At 36.5% G+C, this 19708-nt stretch overlaps 5 protein-coding genes across 5 annotated transcripts; 2 read left to right on the top strand and 3 right to left on the bottom strand.

The window, feature by feature from the left end:
- On the bottom strand, positions 388-2830 carry LOC18772220. The gene is made up of 7 exons (XM_007205657.2): positions 2610-2830; positions 1917-2011; positions 1699-1772; positions 1554-1609; positions 1332-1444; positions 1048-1109; positions 388-858 (listed from the first exon to the last, which is right to left on the bottom strand). The coding sequence occupies exons 1-7, from the start codon at positions 2722-2724 to the stop codon at positions 564-566; spliced, it is 810 nt and encodes a 269-aa protein (XP_007205719.1). The 5' UTR covers positions 2725-2830; the 3' UTR covers positions 388-563.
- Positions 3944-7499, bottom strand: LOC18772672 (root phototropism protein 3). Its single transcript, XM_020565328.1, has 4 exons — positions 7239-7499; positions 7069-7138; positions 5550-6677; positions 3944-5391 (listed from the first exon to the last, which is right to left on the bottom strand). Exons 1-4 carry the CDS (start codon positions 7475-7477, stop codon positions 5023-5025), a joined length of 1806 nt encoding a protein of 601 aa, XP_020420917.1. The 5' UTR covers positions 7478-7499; the 3' UTR covers positions 3944-5022.
- LOC18771985 lies at positions 7948-9151 on the top strand. Its single transcript, XM_007206939.2, has one exon. It carries the CDS (start codon positions 8145-8147, stop codon positions 8853-8855), a length of 711 nt encoding a protein of 236 aa, XP_007207001.1. The 5' UTR covers positions 7948-8144; the 3' UTR covers positions 8856-9151.
- On the top strand, positions 9228-11523 carry LOC18773915 (putative pentatricopeptide repeat-containing protein At3g05240). The gene has a single exon (XM_007208442.2). It carries the CDS (start codon positions 9326-9328, stop codon positions 11021-11023), a length of 1698 nt encoding a protein of 565 aa, XP_007208504.1. The 5' UTR covers positions 9228-9325; the 3' UTR covers positions 11024-11523.
- LOC18775381 (alpha-crystallin domain-containing protein 22.3) lies at positions 13879-18668 on the bottom strand. Its single transcript, XM_007207532.2, has 3 exons — positions 18317-18668; positions 14957-15309; positions 13879-14587 (listed from the first exon to the last, which is right to left on the bottom strand). The coding sequence occupies exons 1-3, from the start codon at positions 18337-18339 to the stop codon at positions 14349-14351; spliced, it is 615 nt and encodes a 204-aa protein (XP_007207594.2). The 5' UTR covers positions 18340-18668; the 3' UTR covers positions 13879-14348.

Raw genomic sequence — 19708 nt, forward strand, 5'->3', positions numbered from 1 at the left:
CGTTTATAGGTCGATAAAACTATTTTTGAGTTATCAATTTTTATTTATTTAATTTTAAAAAGATCTCTATGCATTCTTCTCTTCTCATCTCTCCCTTACATCCCTCATCCTCTTCTCTTATCTATCTCAACTTCAAAAATAACCACATTGTAGTACCTCAAAAGATTGTCAATATGAAAACAACCCACTAGTATAGGTTTGGAGCAATGCTTCCTCAGAAAAAGTCATAGATTTGATTCTTAGCATCAGTGTATAGTCAATTCATTTACCGAAGTCTTAAATAAAAACTTAAAATGAAAATTCAAAAAACCCAACAAGGAAAAAAAACATTACGTCATAATTGAATTATGTTGATGGTGTCAATGTAGTCCACAAGAGTCAAACAAGTTGAATAGACCAAGAAAAAAAAGTAAAAGCCCATGAAAACGAGGGGAATTCGGGCTCTTATATTTTTAAGTACCGATGTTAACTGTTCGCTTATGGATCCAACACAAGTAAAGTGTATATCAGTGAACACAAGAAAGAATGCAAGTGATTGTCTCATACATGTGAATATGAAACTTTCAATCACTACAGTCGGATTCATAAAAAATATACAAGTAAGGGATCACAGGTCTGTGTTCGGCAAGTTCTCCTTCTGTAGGCTCCGTAGTTACTCCTGGAGCACTCCAACCTAAGCGTTGCATGCACACAGCATCGTATGCTTCAATGTTCAAACCCGAAGCAAGAAATAGCTCCACCTCATTTACAAACCGATCAGTTCTTGCTGCTAGGAAAGGCCTTGCTGCATCAGAGATTGATTCTTGAAATTCTCTTTGTTTGGCTTCAGGTGTTTTCGTTTGACCCTTTTGTTCATGCCTAAAAAATGCAGGGTTCAGGCAGGCAAGTTCAGACACAAAGATTATTGAAACTCTGCAGGTTTTCAAGCCTTTAAATAGTATATCCCTTTTCATATCTCATCCAAAAGAACTCAAAAGAAGGTAACTAAACCGGGAAATGGCATTCAATCATTTTTCAAATGGAGATCCAAATGGTAACAAATTTCACCTAGTCAGGGATGAATGAATCAGCCCATGTATGTGGTGCATAATGATATCAACATCTTCCTCCTACAAGCAGCAAAAGAAGCAAGTTAGCTATAAAGAGGATTAAAACGGATTCCCTGCTACGTCCGTCATCGATAAAGATAGATCATATGCATAGTTTTATGATTTAGCCAGTTGGACTGGGTGATTCTAGCCAAAAACAAATGAAAGTCTCTAGGATGTTGAAACAATGAAATGCGCCTTATGTCACCAAGAGAGAAAATTCGTGCAAGAAGAACTCAAGACCTGCATCAGAGCTTGGATTTCCCTTCTCAACCAACTTTGGAGCCAGCGATTTGGCTGAAGATACTTATGGGACTTCCAATACCGCAAGACATCAAATATGTCATTTAAGAAACCTGATTGAAAAACAAAGTTAACTGGAAGACATCTAGACCAGTGATAGCGATTCTCAGGAAATAAAATAAGAAACAACACAACCAATAAATCAAATGACAAGCATAAAACCTGGTTCAGTATAATAGCATTGTAATCTATACTTGTGATCTTTTGATAAGATAAAGCTGCAGATACCAGTAACGAAACATACATAAGTAAATTACATTTACAACACAGACACAAGTGAAAAGAAAAGAAACAACAGAACCCATACCCAGAATCCTGGTTGATGTAATGCTTTTGAAAAGAACTTCCATCATACCCATGTATTATTGATAAATTTTCAGTCTGCGCCAAGCCACTAAAAATCAGCCCTATGACTAAATTTAGAAGTGGTATACCCAAACACTCGTGTGGTCAGTAATTTTTCGCAGCATAAGAAACAAAATGGAGCAGAACATGATAAATAGAATGCCAAATGAACAAACTGGCCTTGCAAAGAGGACACTTTACAGACGTAGGCAGGCAAGACTGCTTGTGAGCAACAACTTTGGTCCAACGTAAGATGCAATTGTAACAAAACTTATCTGCAACACAAAATTTGTCGATTTATGAGGCTCAACATATGAGATAATACAGTGCAGGTACACTCATACAACAAGACCGAGTTTATCAAGCATTATAGCTTATCAACTATAGGAAACATAATACTGAAGCTTTCAGCTACCAACAAAAATTGAGATTGTCATACGATATAACTACTAACATGACCACTTTCAGCCATAGAATAAGGAAGCCCTAAACTTTTTAACCAAAAACAAATATAAGTTAAACTTTCATCTGTCTTACTAATAGCAAAAATTCATTACAGGCAACTACAGGAAAATCTTTCACCAATTTGGTCTCTTTATGACCCTTTCAGATTTCTTGGAGAAACCAAATTCATGAAAAATGAAAACAAATATCAATACACCGATTTACCATTAAAAAGCAAAAATTAAATTCCATCCCACTGTTTGGTTGCAGAGAAAATTCTACACAAATATGAAATCAAAAGGTGGAAACCTCTCATCCACTCCAGTGCTGATTCTAAAATTACAAAAACTGGGTCTTTTCTTTCGTTTTATTCTCCTTTCAGTTTTCTCATATTCTAAAAAGAAATCGAGAGAGAGAGAGGGAACGTACGGAAACACTTGTCAAGGTAAGAATCTTGAATTATGGGTCCGAGGCAAATGGGACAAGGATTTGAGTCCTCTGAAGAAGAAGAGCTCGTGTTCTTGTTCACATTCAGCTGCTCCATGTCTGCACCTTTAATTCACTAATAAGAGAAAGAAGTCTCCTTTATTTTCTTCAATGTTCATTCATCATCACCGTCTGGTTATTATTATACCCATGCTGCAAACAATGTCGTTTTTCAAGATGTCTTTTCCTTTTCTTTGCTTTTTTTTTAGGATCAACATATCGTTTAATTACAAGCATACTTCGAAACCAAAAGTATTTAAATAGTATAGCCATGTGGCTATGCCTTTTAAATGTATTTAAATATTCAAATATATTTTAGATGTATAGCCGTATGGCTCTATATTTAAATATTCAAATATATTTTAGATGTATAGCCGTATGGCTCTACTATTTAAATATTCAAATATATTTTAGAGGTATAGCCGTATGGCTATACTATTTAAACATTCGAATATATTTAATTAGTTAGTATAGCAGCCGCCGGCCACAGGCTTTGAATATATTCGAGTATTTAAATAGTATAGCCGAACGGCTATACTCTTTGAATATATTCGAATATTTAAATAGTATAGCCGGACGGCTATAAATTTTGAATATTTAAATAGTATAGCCGAACGGGTGTACTATATATTTGAATATTTAAATAGTATAGCTGTGCGGCGATACTAATTAAATATATTCGAATATTTAAATAGTATAGCCGCCCGGCTATACCCTTTGAATATATTCGAGTATTTAAATAGTACAAACGCTGCTATACACTTTGAATATATTCGAATATTTAAATAGTATAGCCGCTCGGCTATACTCTTTAAATATATTATCTTTTAATTATTATTTATGTAGTGAAGAATTAGTATTTAAATAAATTTAATAAATTACTTAATAAATAGTATTTAATTATCTTAAATAATTTTGTGGAATTTAAAATTATTTTTTAAATAGTTTCAATTATTTAAAAATCCTTTAAAAATATTGTACTTAGGGGTATTGATCTCTGTTACCTCTCAAAACAAGGTGCGCAAGTCCAACCTTGGAACAGGAAAAACAGTAAACTCAAGTGTGTCCTTGTTGTTGTCTGACCATCGAGGGCCAATCTCTCGATCCGAAAGAACAAGAAGCTTCCTTTTGTCCACGATACGTCCAAAGGGCCCAATGGTGTAGAAAAAGTGTTCCCTGGCCTTTGTCAAATCAATAAGCGTGAGTAGGGGGCGGCTGATGAGTGAAAAAACCAGGTCGAAACCAGTAAGACTCTTTCTTTTCCAACTTCATGCTGTAAGTTTGACAAGTATCAGCAGCATCGGTTACATCACACACTGATATATAAACTGGTTTCCAGTCCTCCAGTAGCTTGCGGTTAGCCTCACTCATGGCCCCTACAATATGCTCTTCAAACTCCTTTGAGGGGTCAAGCTTGAGGAGATCAGTGCACTAGTTGGCTAGTTCGAGTTTTAACTTGAATGGCCATGAAGTGTCAGTTTCTGCAGCACTGCTGCTACTAACTACCCCTTTGCCTTTCCTCCTGCTGCTGCTACTGCCAGCTTGTTCCATGACGCGATTCGGAGCCTTCAACAATCCAATTTTTCTTGATCAAGAAAGTTGATGGATTGCAAGTCAAGCAGGAAAATGGAGCCAAGCTTTTGCTTTCATATGTATCTTCTGCCACAGGTCAGTTGTTTTTGGGTGATCAAACATGTACTATCCTCACCCTATTTATAATCTTGTAAAGCATGCCATTAATTTAATTACATTTTCATGGGACACGTCGCGTGATGCGAACGATTATTTTCTTTTAAATCAGTATGCCTCTGTGATTAGTGTTAAGATTTATGGAAGGCACAATGTTTTCTGGTCTGGCAGGCTTATTCATATTAATGTGCCAGCCAAAACTATTCTTGTTCAGTTTACACATTTCTTTCCTTCTTAATTTGTCACCTCGTACCCAAATATGGTTGATGAACTATTTCTTTGATGTTCACTGTGAATTTTACACTGTTTTTGAGTTGTTGCTTTGTCTAGTTGAGCTGTTACAAAATTGTCAGTTTCCCGATTGAAGGTCCTTGTCAGCCTAGCCTATCTTTCTTGATAGTGCCAAGACTGTTTGAGTTCAACCGGTTTGTAATTGCATCTGTGTTTCTGGTAATAGAAGATCAGAAGTGGATCTTCTCTGGTGGTCTTAATTCAAGGTAGAGCAGAGCCTGAGGTATTTCAAGGTGTTAAATAGCATAAAATTTTCTTAATGCAGACCATTAGATCTTTTTATAGATTATTAAGGTGTCAAACTTGTGTCACCAAAAAAAAAAAAAAAAAAAAAGTACAATACCAAGAACTTTCTGATGAAGGCCACATTTCTCTTCTAAATAATGCACCTTTTCAGTTGGTTTTGAAGCTTTAATTTACACATTTGCAAATCATTGAGTTGCACCCTCATTGTCTCAACCTCTTTTGTCATCAAGTTTATTTCCTTCTTGGAGTTCATCCATCCCTTACCTAAACCTTTGTTGACTCTGACAATTGCCTGAGTCTTCGTTCTTCGGTAATTTGATCCAATAGCTGTCATTGACCTTGTCATATTTACTTGTTCAAGAAGGATAAACCGTGTCGTAATCTTCAGGGGCAACCTATCATTCTTCATTACATGCTCGCGTGCTTCCTGTGACAGTCTATGATATTCCAGGGATCCACATAGACTCATTCTTTTTTCTTCTGTTAAGCTAGGGTGTGCCTGCAGTAAGAAAACAATAAGCTACTTAGTTGTTTAAGTCATTGCAGTTAAGCCTATAGCAATGTAAGATTTGCAGCATCTTCTGGTTCAATTGGTGATGAGATGCATTAACTACTGCATGATATCAAAAAAATAAGGAAGAGAAGAAAGTTATATACCTTGAGGTACATGTCAATGGCTCTATAAAGATTGTCATCACAATACCGAGCGTCTTTCGGCAATGCTTCTACAAGTGATTGGAAACTATTCACCGTAAGGTTCTCATCCTTTGCAACTAGAGTAAGATACCCATCTATCAACCTTCCAACAGCGAACATATTTGGTGTGGGACTACTCAAAACTATAGAAACATAAGACACCACCACCCTTACAATAAGACCTACATCATGGACACTATCTTTACCTCCATAGTTCTTAACCAAGAGATCTGGAGCACGACATTGATCCAACATTAAAGCGATTCGTCTTTCAAGCATGCTCAGCAATTCGGAATTTATCTTTGTCATGAACCCCAGCTTAAGAAGATGAAGTATAAAATTGCAAGTAACTGAATTCTCCTCTGTAGGCAGTACCTTAATCAAGCACTCAGCTGTAACTCTTAGTAATTGATGGGTCATATGCTTGAGGGTCATTCTTTCAAGCCCAGAAGTGATTCGTGCAAGCCACTTAGCAGTCCAATGAGCTATACATGATCCTACAAGGTCTGCTCTCATCCCTTTACATTTTAGGGCTTGGATCACTTCAATGAAATGATCTATTCTTAGGGATGAAACATCTTCAAACCACCAAATGTCAGCTTCATCTTCAAACTTTAAGTTCTCTGCATTATTTGGTAGAACATTGAAGCACTGTGCATTATCATTCTCAGAAGAACCAAATGCTTTAACGTTTGTGCAGGCCTTCCAAGCAATGGCTTCGGCGCTTCGTTTTGTGATTTTAAACTCATTAGCCCATGAAGAAATGGATTCACAGCTTTTCAAAATCCTAAATGTGTCTTTCCATGATGAAAATATCAAAAAGCTCAAAAAAGCCTCAGTTTTGGATATCAGATTTCCTTCTTCAAAATCCTCACTCATTTCCAAGAAATGTGCAGCACAATATAGTGGAGCAATGTTGGCAGCTGTTAGATCAGCCTTCCAACCATAACAGAACTTGACTACTAATTCAAAAACTTTGGTTCCACCTGGAAGATTGTCCATGTGAATTTTGCTGCTGGTTTCTCTCTCTGCGTCACTTCTCTGGAATACTAGTCTGTTCAAGTGTCCACTTCTCATGACCATCGGGAGCTGAGCACCATAATACCAGTAAATCAAACTTTAAAGAATCTGGACATGACATCTCATTTTCTTAATTCAAAATTTGGATCCATTTTTTGAGTCTAAATGTTTCGATACAACATGTCAGACACCTGACTTCACTTAAGGAATTTTTAAGAGGAATTCTAGGCTGCTTAAACAATACAAGGCAGATGGGTTCGAAAGACTCAGACAATGATTGTAACAACATCCTAGAGCTATTACTATAAGCATGCTGACCTAATCTTGGTAAAATAATTCCCTACAATTAAAGAAAGCCTTTCTTGATAAAGCAATCTGTATTTCACATGCGGATCCTGATAATAGCTCAAGTCAATTTTGTTGGTTCCATTAAGAAGTGTATTTCAGCATAGTAGCATACCTTATGCAAGTGAAAGCTGGAATCTCCAACTTGTATGATCAAATCACTTGCCACTTTTGTCTGGACAAACCTGCAAGAAAAGATCAAATAGTTTCGAAAACATACATCAGAACCAGAAAGACAGTATTGGCATACAAGTAGTTGACAACTAGAGGAGAAGAAAAAGGTACCAGTGCTTATTTCTTCTCTCTATAGTTTCAGCAACCATGCCAGCATTGGATGGTGACATGACGCATTTGCTTTGCCTCCCACCAGATACTGAACGGTGTGCAGGATATTCTCTATCAACACTTTTCATGCCTGTGGCAGGCCTGTCAATTCCAGGGAAGACAAAGCCTTGCATTTTTGCATAAAAGTTTGAACACAGAGAGAAATTATTCTTGACAAACAAGTTTGGAGTCTCTGGCATCGTATGGAGGACATGAATGAGCTGAACTTGAAGTATTTGGGTGTGAAGTAGTTATATGCCATTAAGAGGGTTGGTTGCCCTTTGCCATCTCCTGTCAATTTAAGCATAGTTGTAGAGTGTGGATGAATTGAAGCCAACACCATGATAATTTTATGTCCTACAATCACATCCACTAAAGAACCTGAAGCACATTTTCTCCATCAGCATCACCTTAATCATTCAGTTCAATTTTCAACCAAATCCACGTGTCATGGATTTAGCTCCCTCCTCCCTATCCACTCCATGATCTTCCAAAAGCATTGAAAATTCAATTGATACTTGGGGTTGTCTTCAATTTCATCTAAGATAAACTTATGTTTTGTAAATTACCTAATATATTGGCAACAAAAAAAAAACCATATAACAAGTTTCGAAATGTCAATTTAGGAAGACAAGGTCCACATATATTATTAGACAATTCTAATATGAAGATTCTTTCCTGTTAGACTATAACACAAAATTTCACATGTTTTAAGCTTAGGGCCCTGCAAAAAAAAAGTTCTTTTCTTTTCTTTTTTCTTTTAGGTCAGGGAAAACAAAAACAAAAACACCCTAGGCTGTTCCTTCAAACGGTCCCCTTTCTTCTTCTTCGAATCTTCATCTCTGAGAACAGAGAGCGGAGTGTACAATGCTGAAGACCTTTCACCTCCAAACACAACCGGACTTCTCAAAATCCTCTCTTTGCCTCTTCAACCACATTGTTAAAACAAACACATCGATTCAAAACGCCATCTTTGTACCAAAATCTCCGGTTTTTAGCGTTTCACTTTCACTCTGCCATCAAATCCAGATCCAAAAACAGATTGTATGTGCAAGGAAGAATAAAAGGCGAGCTGGGTCTCTAAGATTACCAAGATTGTTGCGCCAATTGATGCCCGTTATCGTGTCTAACCTCAAGATATTGCCTCAGCCGCTGGATCTGGTTATCGAAGAAATTTGCAGTGGAGATGGCAATGGAGGGGGTTTGGGAATTTGGAAGGGTTTTGGAGGAGGAGGAGGCTTTGATGGGTTCGGAAGGAAAAGAAACAGAAAGTTGTTCTTGTTGTTTCTGTTGTATGGGATTTTGGTGATTTCTGGTTTGGGGTTGTTGTTTGAAAGCGAGGTGGAAAGCCATGTGCTTTGCTGCGGTTTGGGTTTTGGCCTTTCTGGGGTTGCTATGGTTCAGTGGTGGGAGAAGATAGGTATTTTTGCAGTCTTTTTTGGAGGTGTGTTGGTGGGTTTTGGGTTTAAGAGAGAGGAATTGAAAAAATGGGGTTTGAAGCTTAGGGCTTGCTATCCAATAATAGAGACTCTAACATGGAGAACAAGAAGAAGAAGAAGTGGAAGAAGAGCATTCTAAGAAAAAGAAAGAGAGAGCGTAGTTTTTTTTTTTGCAGTCCTTTTTGGGGGTGTTTTGGTGGGTTTTGGGTTTAAGAGAGAGGAATTGCAAAAATGGGGTTTGAAGCTTAGGGCTTGTTATCCAATAATAGAGACTGTAACATGGAGAAGAAGAAGAAGAAGCCGAAGAAGAGCATTCTAAGAGAAAGAGAAAGCGTAGTTTTTTTTCTTCTTGTAATGGAAATTTTTTTTTTTCCTCAAAGACAATGAGATATGATATGTAGTAAAAAATTCAATGAAATTTGATTCTTTGTTTCATGATTGATTTTGTTTATTTATGGTAACATGTATTCTTTGCATTGTGCCAAATGATATGTTGCCATGGTGCTTTCACATTTTGCTCCTATAGAAGCTCAGTGTTACATTTTGCTCCTATATAAGCTTTTCATTGCCCATCAAGGTCTTTCCTTTGAATAACAAGGCTCATGATTCATGAAGAAACACTACAACACCATTCTCTCACTGTTGGAAACATGCAAATCCATGAGTGAATTGAAACAATTACATGGGCTTATGATCACTACCTCAGTTTTTAATAATGTGATCCCATTAAGTAGGCTTGTTGATTTTTGTGCAAATTCTGAGGCCAGAGACCTCGTTTATGCCAAGTCAGTTTTTCACCAAATTAATCAGCCTAGGGTCTATATCTGGAACTCCATGATCAGAGGCTACTCCAATAGTGAAAACCCAGCTGAGTCTTTGATAATGTATAGAGAAATGCTGCAAAGGGGTTACGTGCCGGACAATTTTACATTCCCATTTGTGCTTAAAGCGTGTTCCCTAATCACTGTTTACCATTATGGAAGATGTGTTCATAATTGCATTGTGAAAACTGGGTTTGAGTTGGACATGTATGCCTCTACTTGTTTGCTTAGTATGTATGCTTCTTGTGCAGATATGAATTCAGGCCTGAAAGTGTTTGATAATATTCCTAAGTGGAATGTAGTTGCTTGGACTAGTTTGATTTCTGGGTTTGTTGGGAACAATCAGGCTACTGAGGCTATAAAGGTGTTTAAGGATATGGAACTTCAAAATGTACAGCCTAATGAGTTCACCATGGTGCATGTTGTAGTTGCTTGTGCTCGAAGTAGGGATATTGATACTGGAAAGTTGGTTCACAGTCGTATTCGCCAACTTGGGTTTGATCCCTTTGGGTCAAGTTTCAATTTCAATATAGTTCTTGCAACTGCCATATTAGATATGTATGCAAAATGTGGCAGCTTGAGAACTGCACGAGATCTGTTCAACAAAATGCCTCAGAGAAACTTGGTTACCTGGAATTCCATGATTAGTGCTTATAATCAGTATGGCCGGGCTGAGGAAGCAATTGGTCTCTTTTCTGATATGCAGAATGCTGGGTTTGCTCCGGATGAAGCTACCTTTCTGGGTGTAATAGGTGCTTGTGCGCAGTTGGGTGCTTTGGCATTGGGACAAAGTCTTCATTCATATGTATCAAAAACTAGCATGGGCAAAGACACAGCTATTGGCACTGCCTTAGTGGACATGTATGCCAAAACTGGAGATGCAGGAAGTGCTCAAAGAATTTTTGACAATCTGCAGAAGAAAGATGTGATGGCATGGACTAGCATGATTACTGGTTTAGCTATGCACGGGCACGGTAAGGAAGCGCTACATGCTTTCAGAAAAATGCAAGAGGATGCTAGGGTTGTTCCAGACCAGATCACTTACATTGGGGTTTTATGTGCATGTAGCCATGTTGGTCTTGTGGAGGAGGGTCAGAGACATTTTGCCTCAATGGTAAATATTTATGGCATAGAACCAACTGAAGAGCATTATTGCTGCATGGTTGATCTCTTGAGTCGAGCAGGCCGCTTTGAAGAGGCGGTGAGACTACTGGAAGAAATGCCACTTCAACCCAATGTTGCTGTATGGGGAGCTCTCTTGAATGGCTGCGAGATACATGAAAATGTTGATCTGGCTGACCAAGTGAGAAGACGCATAACAGAAATGGAACCTCATGGTAGTGGAGTTTATGTTCTTCTTTCAAATATATACGCAAGGGCCGGTCGATGGCAGGAAGTAAAGCTAGCTAGAGAATTGATGAAAGAGAGGAGGATTGCCAAAAATCTTGGTCATAGTTCAGTCGAAATGAAGTTGCTAAGTTCATGAGTATATTATATTGATTCATTTCCAAATTTATTTTACTTAAAAGTTCCCAGATGACATATTTATCATATGCATGTTTATCTGTCATAATCTCAAAAGGCAAGCACAGGGCCATTGGAGAAGGAAGCTGCAAAGAGACATAAAAGTTACTTCCAGTGCAATCTGCTTGCTGCCATTGTTGGCGATTTAGCCAACAATGACAACGACCAGTTTGAACTGGAAGATCAGAGCCAGCACAACGAGCAGCTTGAACTGGAAGATCAGAGCCCGCAAACAAAACCCTTCAAGAATATTGCTCGCAATTATATGAACAAGAAGTATTATAATCTCTGTAACCCCAATAGCAAAGAGATTGAGATGCCAAGCTCAAAATCTCAAACATTTGCATCCACTATTTATAATTGGGTCACTCTGCCCACCCAACTAAACAATGCACATGTTTGCTGAAGTTATATTATGACCACCCATAACTTAGTCTTCGAGATATATCCATATCCCTTTTTTTTTTTCTCGAGTTAACCAAAAGAAAGAGGTTAATTACATGAGTTTCATATGTCCATCTCATTTATGGTTTCGACCAACGCGACACCGTCTCGGTCCGTCTCGGTCCTCGGCCTCTGGTGCCCCGCCCTCTCCCTCCTTGCTTCTATGTAAAAAAAAGCATTGCCATTTCCCCTTCCTTTTCAAGATTTCAAGTCCTTTTTTTCTGTCAGAAAATTTTAGCTTCATTCGCACCGAAGTGGACTTAAATTCTCCCATTAGCTCATAAATAGGCCTAATAAACAATTTGGTTTGGTTATACGATGAACTCTGTTTGTTGAAGAACATATCTCAAGCTAATTTCTATATAAAATTAACTTCTAAAGCTATCTGTGAATATTTTATTTATCTTGAATTCATAAATGTTTATTCGCATCTAGAGCAAACGTGAAAAATATGAGAACATTGCAAATAATCTCATAGCTAAAATGGGGCTTACTTTACAATGTAATAAAGTCGCTCCCATAAAAGCAAATAAAGTTTTCTAACACAGTGCTTCATAATCAAACCATTTTGAGAAGAAAGTTTTTTTTTTCTTTTCTTTATTTTCTAATCATACATTGGTGTATACACCACTACAGAAGGGAAATTAATCTGGTAATCTATCACCGATTCGATATTTCAAACATCTGCATTTCGGGACGTCCAACTTTCTGGTCGTCTATACTTTGAGATGCCCATCATCCTCATCTTCAACGTCACCTTCACCTGCACCTTCTCCAGAAATCATGACTCGAAAACACAAAAACAACAATGGACCTTGGATAATTTTGATTTCTAGCTACAAATGACCAACATATATGTTCTAGGGATGCAACTACTGGTAGTACTTATAGCGTTATTCAGAACACGCGGCAGCGCACACGCGGAAACCATGCACTGTACACATGGAAACCATGCAGTATCACACTAGGATTAATACAACGAGCAGCATGCCAGGATTTGTAGCCGGTACTTCAATTTTTCAAGGGGTTTGGTAACGGCTTCATAGGCATAAAGCTACAACAAGATCTGAATTAAATAAAACCTAAAATTCCTCATAGTTGAGAGATCACTTATCTTGACTCAGCGGTCTCCTCAACATGAAAGAGATGCAATTTCTACATGAATATGTAGAAAACATCTCACCGAGCAATCATTAACACCTACAGATGAATTACATTGATAATAAATAGGTTTGCCTCACTTATATTCCCCATTGCAAGGAGGCACCAAATTCCAACACTTCAACACCTCCTACCTAGCCCCTACGACAACAAGAAACCCTTTTACTCGTGGCTCCAGCACAAAGAGTAAAGAGAACATATCTACGGCTAGGCAATGGCATATTTATGTATTAAAAAGGTGTTTTATTGACAAAAAGATAAATCTAGTACTGTCCTTAGAAAATGACTTCCATTGATATGATACATATGTCATTGTTTGATCAGAAAAATTAATGACGACATAGAGGCTATCATTCATTACATCCAACCAAGGTAAACAATGAATCATCATTCAATTCTGACTAGCAAAGAAAACATGAAAAATAGGCGAAAAATTGAAGTCCCCAAAAATGAAATGCTAAACATTCTCTACGTATATAAGATATAAAAGAGGGGAAAAAAAAAGACGGATAAACTTAGACATCTATTAAATATTTTGTAAGATATATGCTAAAGGGTGACATAGTAAGAAAACCATTAGATGATTTTCCAAGTAGAAAGCAATAATTATAACCTTAACAAAACAAACAACTCGCTTGTAATATTTATAGCATTCATAATCTCCTGATTTGGGAAGAAAATAACTAAATACATTCGAAGACAAGATTCAGAATAGTAATACCTCTACGAATTATGCGGTTTCACATGACAAGCAAACATTCTGATGTCAAAATTGCTTCAACCTTTTAACCGTGAATCTCCTAAAATGAACAATTCAGAGTGCACAAGCATGAAACAGTTTTGAAATTTGATATAGATGCCATAAATTATTGTCAGAGGCTCTAGAAAAATTTGAATGGGAACTGAACCACAAATTTGAGATGAGACTAAGGTTGGATTATCTTAACCTTCATGACATAAACGCTAGAGGGTGTTTACAAAAAATCTTTTTATCAATTCAGCCAAAACATTTGGCTGGTCATTTAGATATCCAAGAGACCGGTAAAGAAAAGAAACAAAATCTATGAACATTTCTTAATTTGGGTTTCAGAGTTCAAACCTGCAAGCAAGTTGTTGTTTCGATCAGCAAGCTGTTAATTAATCCGACAACATAAACACCATTAACAATGTCAGCCCCGTACTGTCAACCCCAGCCACCCACCAAAAATATCATAAACATGAAATACTAGAAACTCATAATATATATAGCCTTTTTCATAAGGATTTTTCATGAAAAATAAATCCATAAAAGACCATTTTCCACAAAATGAACAAAGCTAAGCCTCTGGTAATTTTCAAGAGAACTAGCAGCTGTTTCACCATGAATTGATCTTTGCAGAGAGAACTTTCAACGGAAATAAAATATCTCACAAAGGATGTGGCTAGGACATAACCATAGTCCACCTATGAACACAGCTTCCGGTCCTAAAGTGAGTACAAACAACTTAACAAAGCCCTACTTCACTATAACTTGGGCCCACCCAAGCCTACTGTATATCACCATTTAGCTTGTATCCCCGCCTTCATCCTCTGTGACATCAGAGGCAATTATTTATAGTCTATAAGTCCTCACCACCTAGAGTCTTCTCCATTCTAAGTCCACATCATAAAAAACCATACAAGCTCCCCAAAGCGGAATACTTTTATGGTAATTTTTTCTGCACAATGGCCTCCAAAATCCCATCAGTCTCAAAAGAGAGAGTAACTTTTTGGCACTCAACTGGACCAGGAAGCTGGAACGAGATAGAGAAGTGACCTGGGGGGCACAGATTTTGTGTTTGCATCTTAAAGACTTGGGAGTTTTTGCACACTGTTTTCTCTCCTGTTGTAGTTACTCCTTTTATAAATACTTCTCCATCAATGTCAACGCTGCATTCAAAATCTGCATGCACAAAGACAATGGTCTGGTTCATTAAGCTTGATCAAAAATATCAAGACATGTTGATGAAGATTCAATCTCAATTTAGCACCAATCCAATTTTCATGACAACCGGAGAACCTAACTATTGAAAGCTTAAGAAGAAGGTTTTACAAAACAAACAGACAAGTCGTCACGTGCATGACTAATGTAGAACAAATTGATTGATTTCCACACCTTTGTCAAAGAGGTATGCACACCTAGTGTAATACGCCAGAACGATTCAATCACAATTGCCAATCAACCATTAATATATAAGATAAAGAATGCTAAGTCAACGAACAAGACTGAGTCTTCGTTGTAAACAAAATGACGCAAGGTGATCATACTCACTCTCATCCCTTAAAACCCCTGGTAGATTGACACGAAATAAGTATGAGTCTTCGTTCTCGCCAATATCAACTAATCCTATTATTGGTCCCACCTGTCCCCTCGCAGCAGCTCCAGTCAAAACAATCCCTGATTTGTTGGTTTCCAAAGCCTTATTCCACTGTTCCCTTGTTGAGTCAGGAGGTAGAATAATCACAGTTGGCTTCAGTTTCTCTCGTGCATCAGAGTCTGTAGTTGTTGATGGATGCATTGTAGGTGGACCAATATAAGGCATGCTATTGAGAGGTTTCACATCAAGTATGGGTTGTTGAGGATCAAAATGATCTGGTTCATTAGTTTTACTTGCTCCTGCAAACCTGCAAGAAGTCCTCAAAGTTAATCACAACAGGCAAATAGGGTACGATAAAGTCTATCTGAAGATGCTGCATTAAAATAAATTAAAATAAAATTCAACTTGCATAAACACTACCATGATAAAATAAGATAATAGTCCCATACTGCTGACACATACAATCAAGCATCACCTGTAAAGCGTCCAAATGATTTCTAGTGTGAAAATATTTAGAAAGAAAAAAAAAAGACTAAGTAGTCAGGTGAAACATATATTTCATTATTCAAAGAGAATATTTTGTCAGAATAAAGAAATATTTTGCTACTCACTCTCAAAAGAATGTGAGAAATGGTTATTTTCCAATGTTAGCTGTAAAAAAAAAGTGAGTTTTCTGTTTATTAAAATTCTACAGTGTAATCACAAAAGCATGCACTCGTTGCAGGGTAAACCCTGGAAATTTAGGGTCCTGAGGCAAAGAAAATTTGCATTGGCATAAATAAAAAAATAAAGAAAAATCCAAATTTTTGTTGCTAAATAATAACGTACAACTAATCTACTAGCTTAATAGCATTTCAGATATTAAAAAAACCACCTAATTTGGCCAGAAGATGATTTTCTTCATTAAACCACAATAAGTGGGATGCAAAAGGACATGTCGGCATATTGCAAGCCACATATAACCAACACCATTACCATGACATACCCTAAAACCAATCTGTTCCAGGCAGCACTTACAGTACCCATCTTTTGAAAGAAACAATATAGACTCGTCATATACACCCAGTGCTCTTGATTAACTAACATAATATATAAAAAATCTTCTTTAAGATACAACAGAGTGTTATACAGAATTTATCATCAACAAAATCAAAAATGAGAAAAACAAACAGAAGAGAAACCCCAGTCAAAGAAACGGGAAGATAAGCACACCAAGCAAAGGGAAGGGCAAGAATAAATTGATGAAAGAACCAACCTAAATGGCATTTCGGCAACAACGGAGAACCAGAGTGAACAAGAGGAAGAAAGACGAAATTTAGGCAAATAGGTTTTGTGTTTTCTCCTCACAAACACATATAAGGATTGGACTGGAGCTCTTTATTTAGAATTAAATAAGCATATTTTTAAGGGCCTAATGCAACATTTGTAACTTGGATCTGGGGGGCCTATTTAAATCATCAAACTTGGGGGCCCAAGGCAGTTGCCTCACTAGGCTCCCCTGAAGGCTGGCCCTAACTCAAACTGACAAACACAACAATTTTTCTTGGATTATTCCTACTCTAGAAAAAGACAATTATTAAAACATAGGCTACTTAGGCATAATATATGTATCAGCAAGTCAGCACTCATGTACCCTTAGTCAAACTGCAGAGGCTATCCTCTCTGCCATTGTCAGGAAAAGCTACCTTCTGATATACAACCATATCCTCTCCGCCTTATCCTTCATTTGTCTTCAACAAACGAGAAGCAATGGGACTAATTAGAGCTCACACACTTTCTTCAACTCTTACCCCATTTTACCGCAACTCCACCAATTCATTTTCCTTTTTCTTTGGTAACAATCAAATTAACGTTACAATCCCAAACCTAAGAAACTCCCAGAGTGGTTCTATCTTCCTTGAAATGTCCTTGAGGCACAAATGCATATATATCATGGACCACCATTACCAAAAGAAACATGCACAGCTATACTAGTTAAACTTAATTTTCTCTTACTCGGTCTATTCCTTTCTGCGTTTTTCCGAAATTCTTGTGATTTCTTCAGTATCACTACTAGCGTGACTTCATTTGTTTCCCTTTTTGCATTTACTTTTACAAATTCCTTCTGGGTTTTTTCCCCTAAAATCCTAGGTTTTTTCAGTATCACAACTAGCATGATTTATTCCTTTTACTTTTTATGTTTAACTCAGGGAACAAAACTTGTTGAATGTTTTAAGATCCGCTTAAAGACTTGCTATTCTTAATGATTATTTGCAACAACTACATAACCTAACAAAAAAACTGGAAAACTTCCAAATATTATAGGTTACCAGAGGGAAATGAAAGAAAGAAAATGATCCAATAAATAGGCTAATCTATTTACTTCACTTCTCCTAATTTCCTAAATGACACAAATCTTTTCGAAAACTTCATTTCCATATCAATCTTACTCATTCTACAATAATCACTTCAAATAAATGATAAAGAACTAATCAAACTTCTGCAACCCCGATTGGGTAACATGGTTTTTTCTTTCTAAAAATGGGAAAATTTTGAAAATGGCAGGGGAAATGCATGCAGCGTGCCATTTTCGTATTGCATGACATGTTGGAATTATTATAATAAATAAATTGTTTCCCTAACTGACGATCAAGACCTAAAAACCAATATCTCATAAAATTCATTTCCAGTTCCAGAAACATGATCCTCAATTAGAATCACATTTGAACTACCATGACCCATAGCATTCCTTAAAAGCATGCTGTTCTAGCCTCATAGGCAAATTTTCGAAGAAACAGTTTTCAAAATCTACCTGCCAAACCAGGCCTCACTTCCCATCATCAATTTCATCCAACAAATTCTCAAATAGAAGATCTATTTTAATCAAACAAATATTTATCGTTTCTTATTCCTTTTCTGCATATTTCGCACTCATACCAAATTTTTCATGAAAAAATTTGCTCTGCCTCTGCACATGCATAACAAGGGACAACTTAAAAACACACACCATTATCAATTTCTTGTACAGAAAAGCTTCCTTCAAGAAATTCATACTTGCATATAGCCCTAACATCGACATGCAAACATACGAGTCTATTTACTATATAATACAAATAGCAGACATTTTTACACAGATACTCACATATACGCATAACCATACATGCAATTGCCGATCTGAACCCCCAAAATAGTCTAAAATCAACGGAAACCAGTTGAGTGAAAATATTCGACTTCATATCTGTATAATTCATATAGCCTATAGAGATATATATATATATATATATAAATTATCAAGTGTATATATGTATAAGGTGAAAGGGTATGTGTGCGTATACCTAGTTGGCCCGGAGGCAGCCATCTGAGGGCGGCCGGAAATGTAGGAAACGGCGTCGCAGCGGGGAGTTCCTTGGGCTTTTGCCCGTTTGCTTTGCTTGATTATTAGACGGACTGAGTGAGGTAATTTCCTTTTATTTATTTTTCAGGTTAATTTCAATTTTTTTTTTTAAATTTATGTCAAGAGGGTTAATTTCAATTTAGCATCTGAACTCTTATTTTAAAGCATATTTGTCCTGCACTCTCAGTGTTAGTGATTACATATTCTAAGCTTTTCAATTTTTTGTAATTTGGTTCTAGTGTTAACTTTGACATCAAAATTTCACTTATTTGCTTGCATGGTAGGCATGAATTTCACCTATTTGCTTATTTCAATGTCAGTTGAAGAATATTTTTAGGTAATTGGTGCCTTCCCGCTCATGAAGAACACATTACATGCATTAAGACCAAACCATTTTTTAACAAAATACCCTTCAAAAAGAAGTTAATAAGTGGAATTCAAGTTTGTCACACAAGCAATTAACGGAAATTTTGACGATGAAGTTAACACATTAATCAGATTATACAAAATTTAAAAACTTAAGATATGTAATTGTTTAAATTGAGAGGAAATGAGTAAACATGCTTTAAAAATAAGAGTTTATGTTACTAAATTGAAATTAACCCTATTTTTTTTATTTTAGTAGGGAGTGAGGTGCTTTATAGAGGCGGGAGGTGCTTAGGGTAATCAGGTGCAAAGATTTGCACCGTAAGCTCATGATTTCCCGTCATTTTTCTTTGGTAGAGTAAAAAGTTGAGTCATCACATTTTTATTTTATAGCAAAAACAGAAGACATTATTGGGCCTAATTTATGGAAATTGGGCTAAAGTAATGATACCTGGGCCAGTATTGGGCCCAAAAGTCAACCTTTTGTTATAAGAAAGAGGGCCCATTCTTGTGATCAAATTTAATTTCAGCCCACAGATGCTTGTTAATTTATTTTTCTTTGGGCCTTGGCCCTGATTGTAACCCAAACAAAAAAATGGTGAGCAAATTATTATTTTGTTATTATCTATATATATAAAGACAATGCAGAGAATAGTGAAACATTCAAAATATTAAAAAATACATTTGGTTAATTCAAACATTTAGAATTAAAATTATTAATTAAATGAGAATAATATGATAAATTCACATTTTTTTCATATTAAAAAATTAAAATTAAAAACAAAATCAGATAATAAGTCATACTTTTAGAAAACATAACTACTCATATTATCTTTCCTTAATTCTAAAAATAAAATAAAAAATAAAAATAAAAATCAATCATCACATGCGTGAGCGTGTGCCAAGGGCTAGTGTCTACAAATTTATTGCTTCAGTGATTTTATATTTTTCCCTTCATGAATAATGG

The sequence above is a fragment of the Prunus persica genome, chromosome G6 (genome assembly GCF_000346465.2).
Source record: "Prunus persica cultivar Lovell chromosome G6, Prunus_persica_NCBIv2, whole genome shotgun sequence".
NCBI classification, from domain to species: Eukaryota; Viridiplantae; Streptophyta; class Magnoliopsida; order Rosales; family Rosaceae; genus Prunus; species Prunus persica.

What these genes read in the sequence shown, in the direction of transcription:
- LOC18773915 (XM_007208442.2), top strand. Translation starts at nt 9,326, where the DNA reads ATGAAGAAACACTACAACACCATTCTCTCACTGTTGGAAACATGCAAA.
- LOC18775381 (XM_007207532.2), bottom strand. Translation starts at nt 18,339, where the DNA reads ATGGCTGCCTCCGGGCCAACTAG. An exon ending in GCTGCCTCCGGGCCAACTAG is followed by an intron (nt 15,310 to 18,316) that starts GTATACGCACAC and finishes GACTTCTTGCAG; the next exon opens with GTTTGCAGGAGCAAGTAAAA. An exon ending in AGGGGTTTTAAGGGATGAGA is followed by an intron (nt 14,588 to 14,956) that starts GTGAGTATGATC and finishes TTGTGCATGCAG; the next exon opens with ATTTTGAATGCAGCGTTGAC.
- LOC18772672 (XM_020565328.1), bottom strand. Translation starts at nt 7,477, where the DNA reads ATGCCAGAGACTCCAAACTTGTTTGTCAAGAATAATTTCTCTCTGTGT. An exon ending in GAGAGAAGAAATAAGCACTG is followed by an intron (nt 7,139 to 7,238) that starts GTACCTTTTTCT and finishes CTTTTCTTGCAG; the next exon opens with GTTTGTCCAGACAAAAGTGG. An exon ending in CCAGCTTTCACTTGCATAAG is followed by an intron (nt 6,678 to 7,068) that starts GTATGCTACTAT and finishes TATGGTGCTCAG; the next exon opens with CTCCCGATGGTCATGAGAAG.
- LOC18772220 (XM_007205657.2), bottom strand. Translation starts at nt 2,724, where the DNA reads ATGGAGCAGCTGAATGTGAACAAGAACACGAGCTCTTCTTCTTCAGAG. An exon ending in TACATCAACCAGGATTCTGG is followed by an intron (nt 1,610 to 1,698) that starts GTATGGGTTCTG and finishes TGGTATCTGCAG; the next exon opens with CTTTATCTTATCAAAAGATC. An exon ending in ATTCATTCATCCCTGACTAG is followed by an intron (nt 859 to 1,047) that starts GTGAAATTTGTT and finishes TGCATTTTTTAG; the next exon opens with GCATGAACAAAAGGGTCAAA.
- LOC18771985 (XM_007206939.2), top strand. Translation starts at nt 8,145, where the DNA reads ATGCTGAAGACCTTTCACCTCCAAACACAACCGGACTTCTCAAAATCC.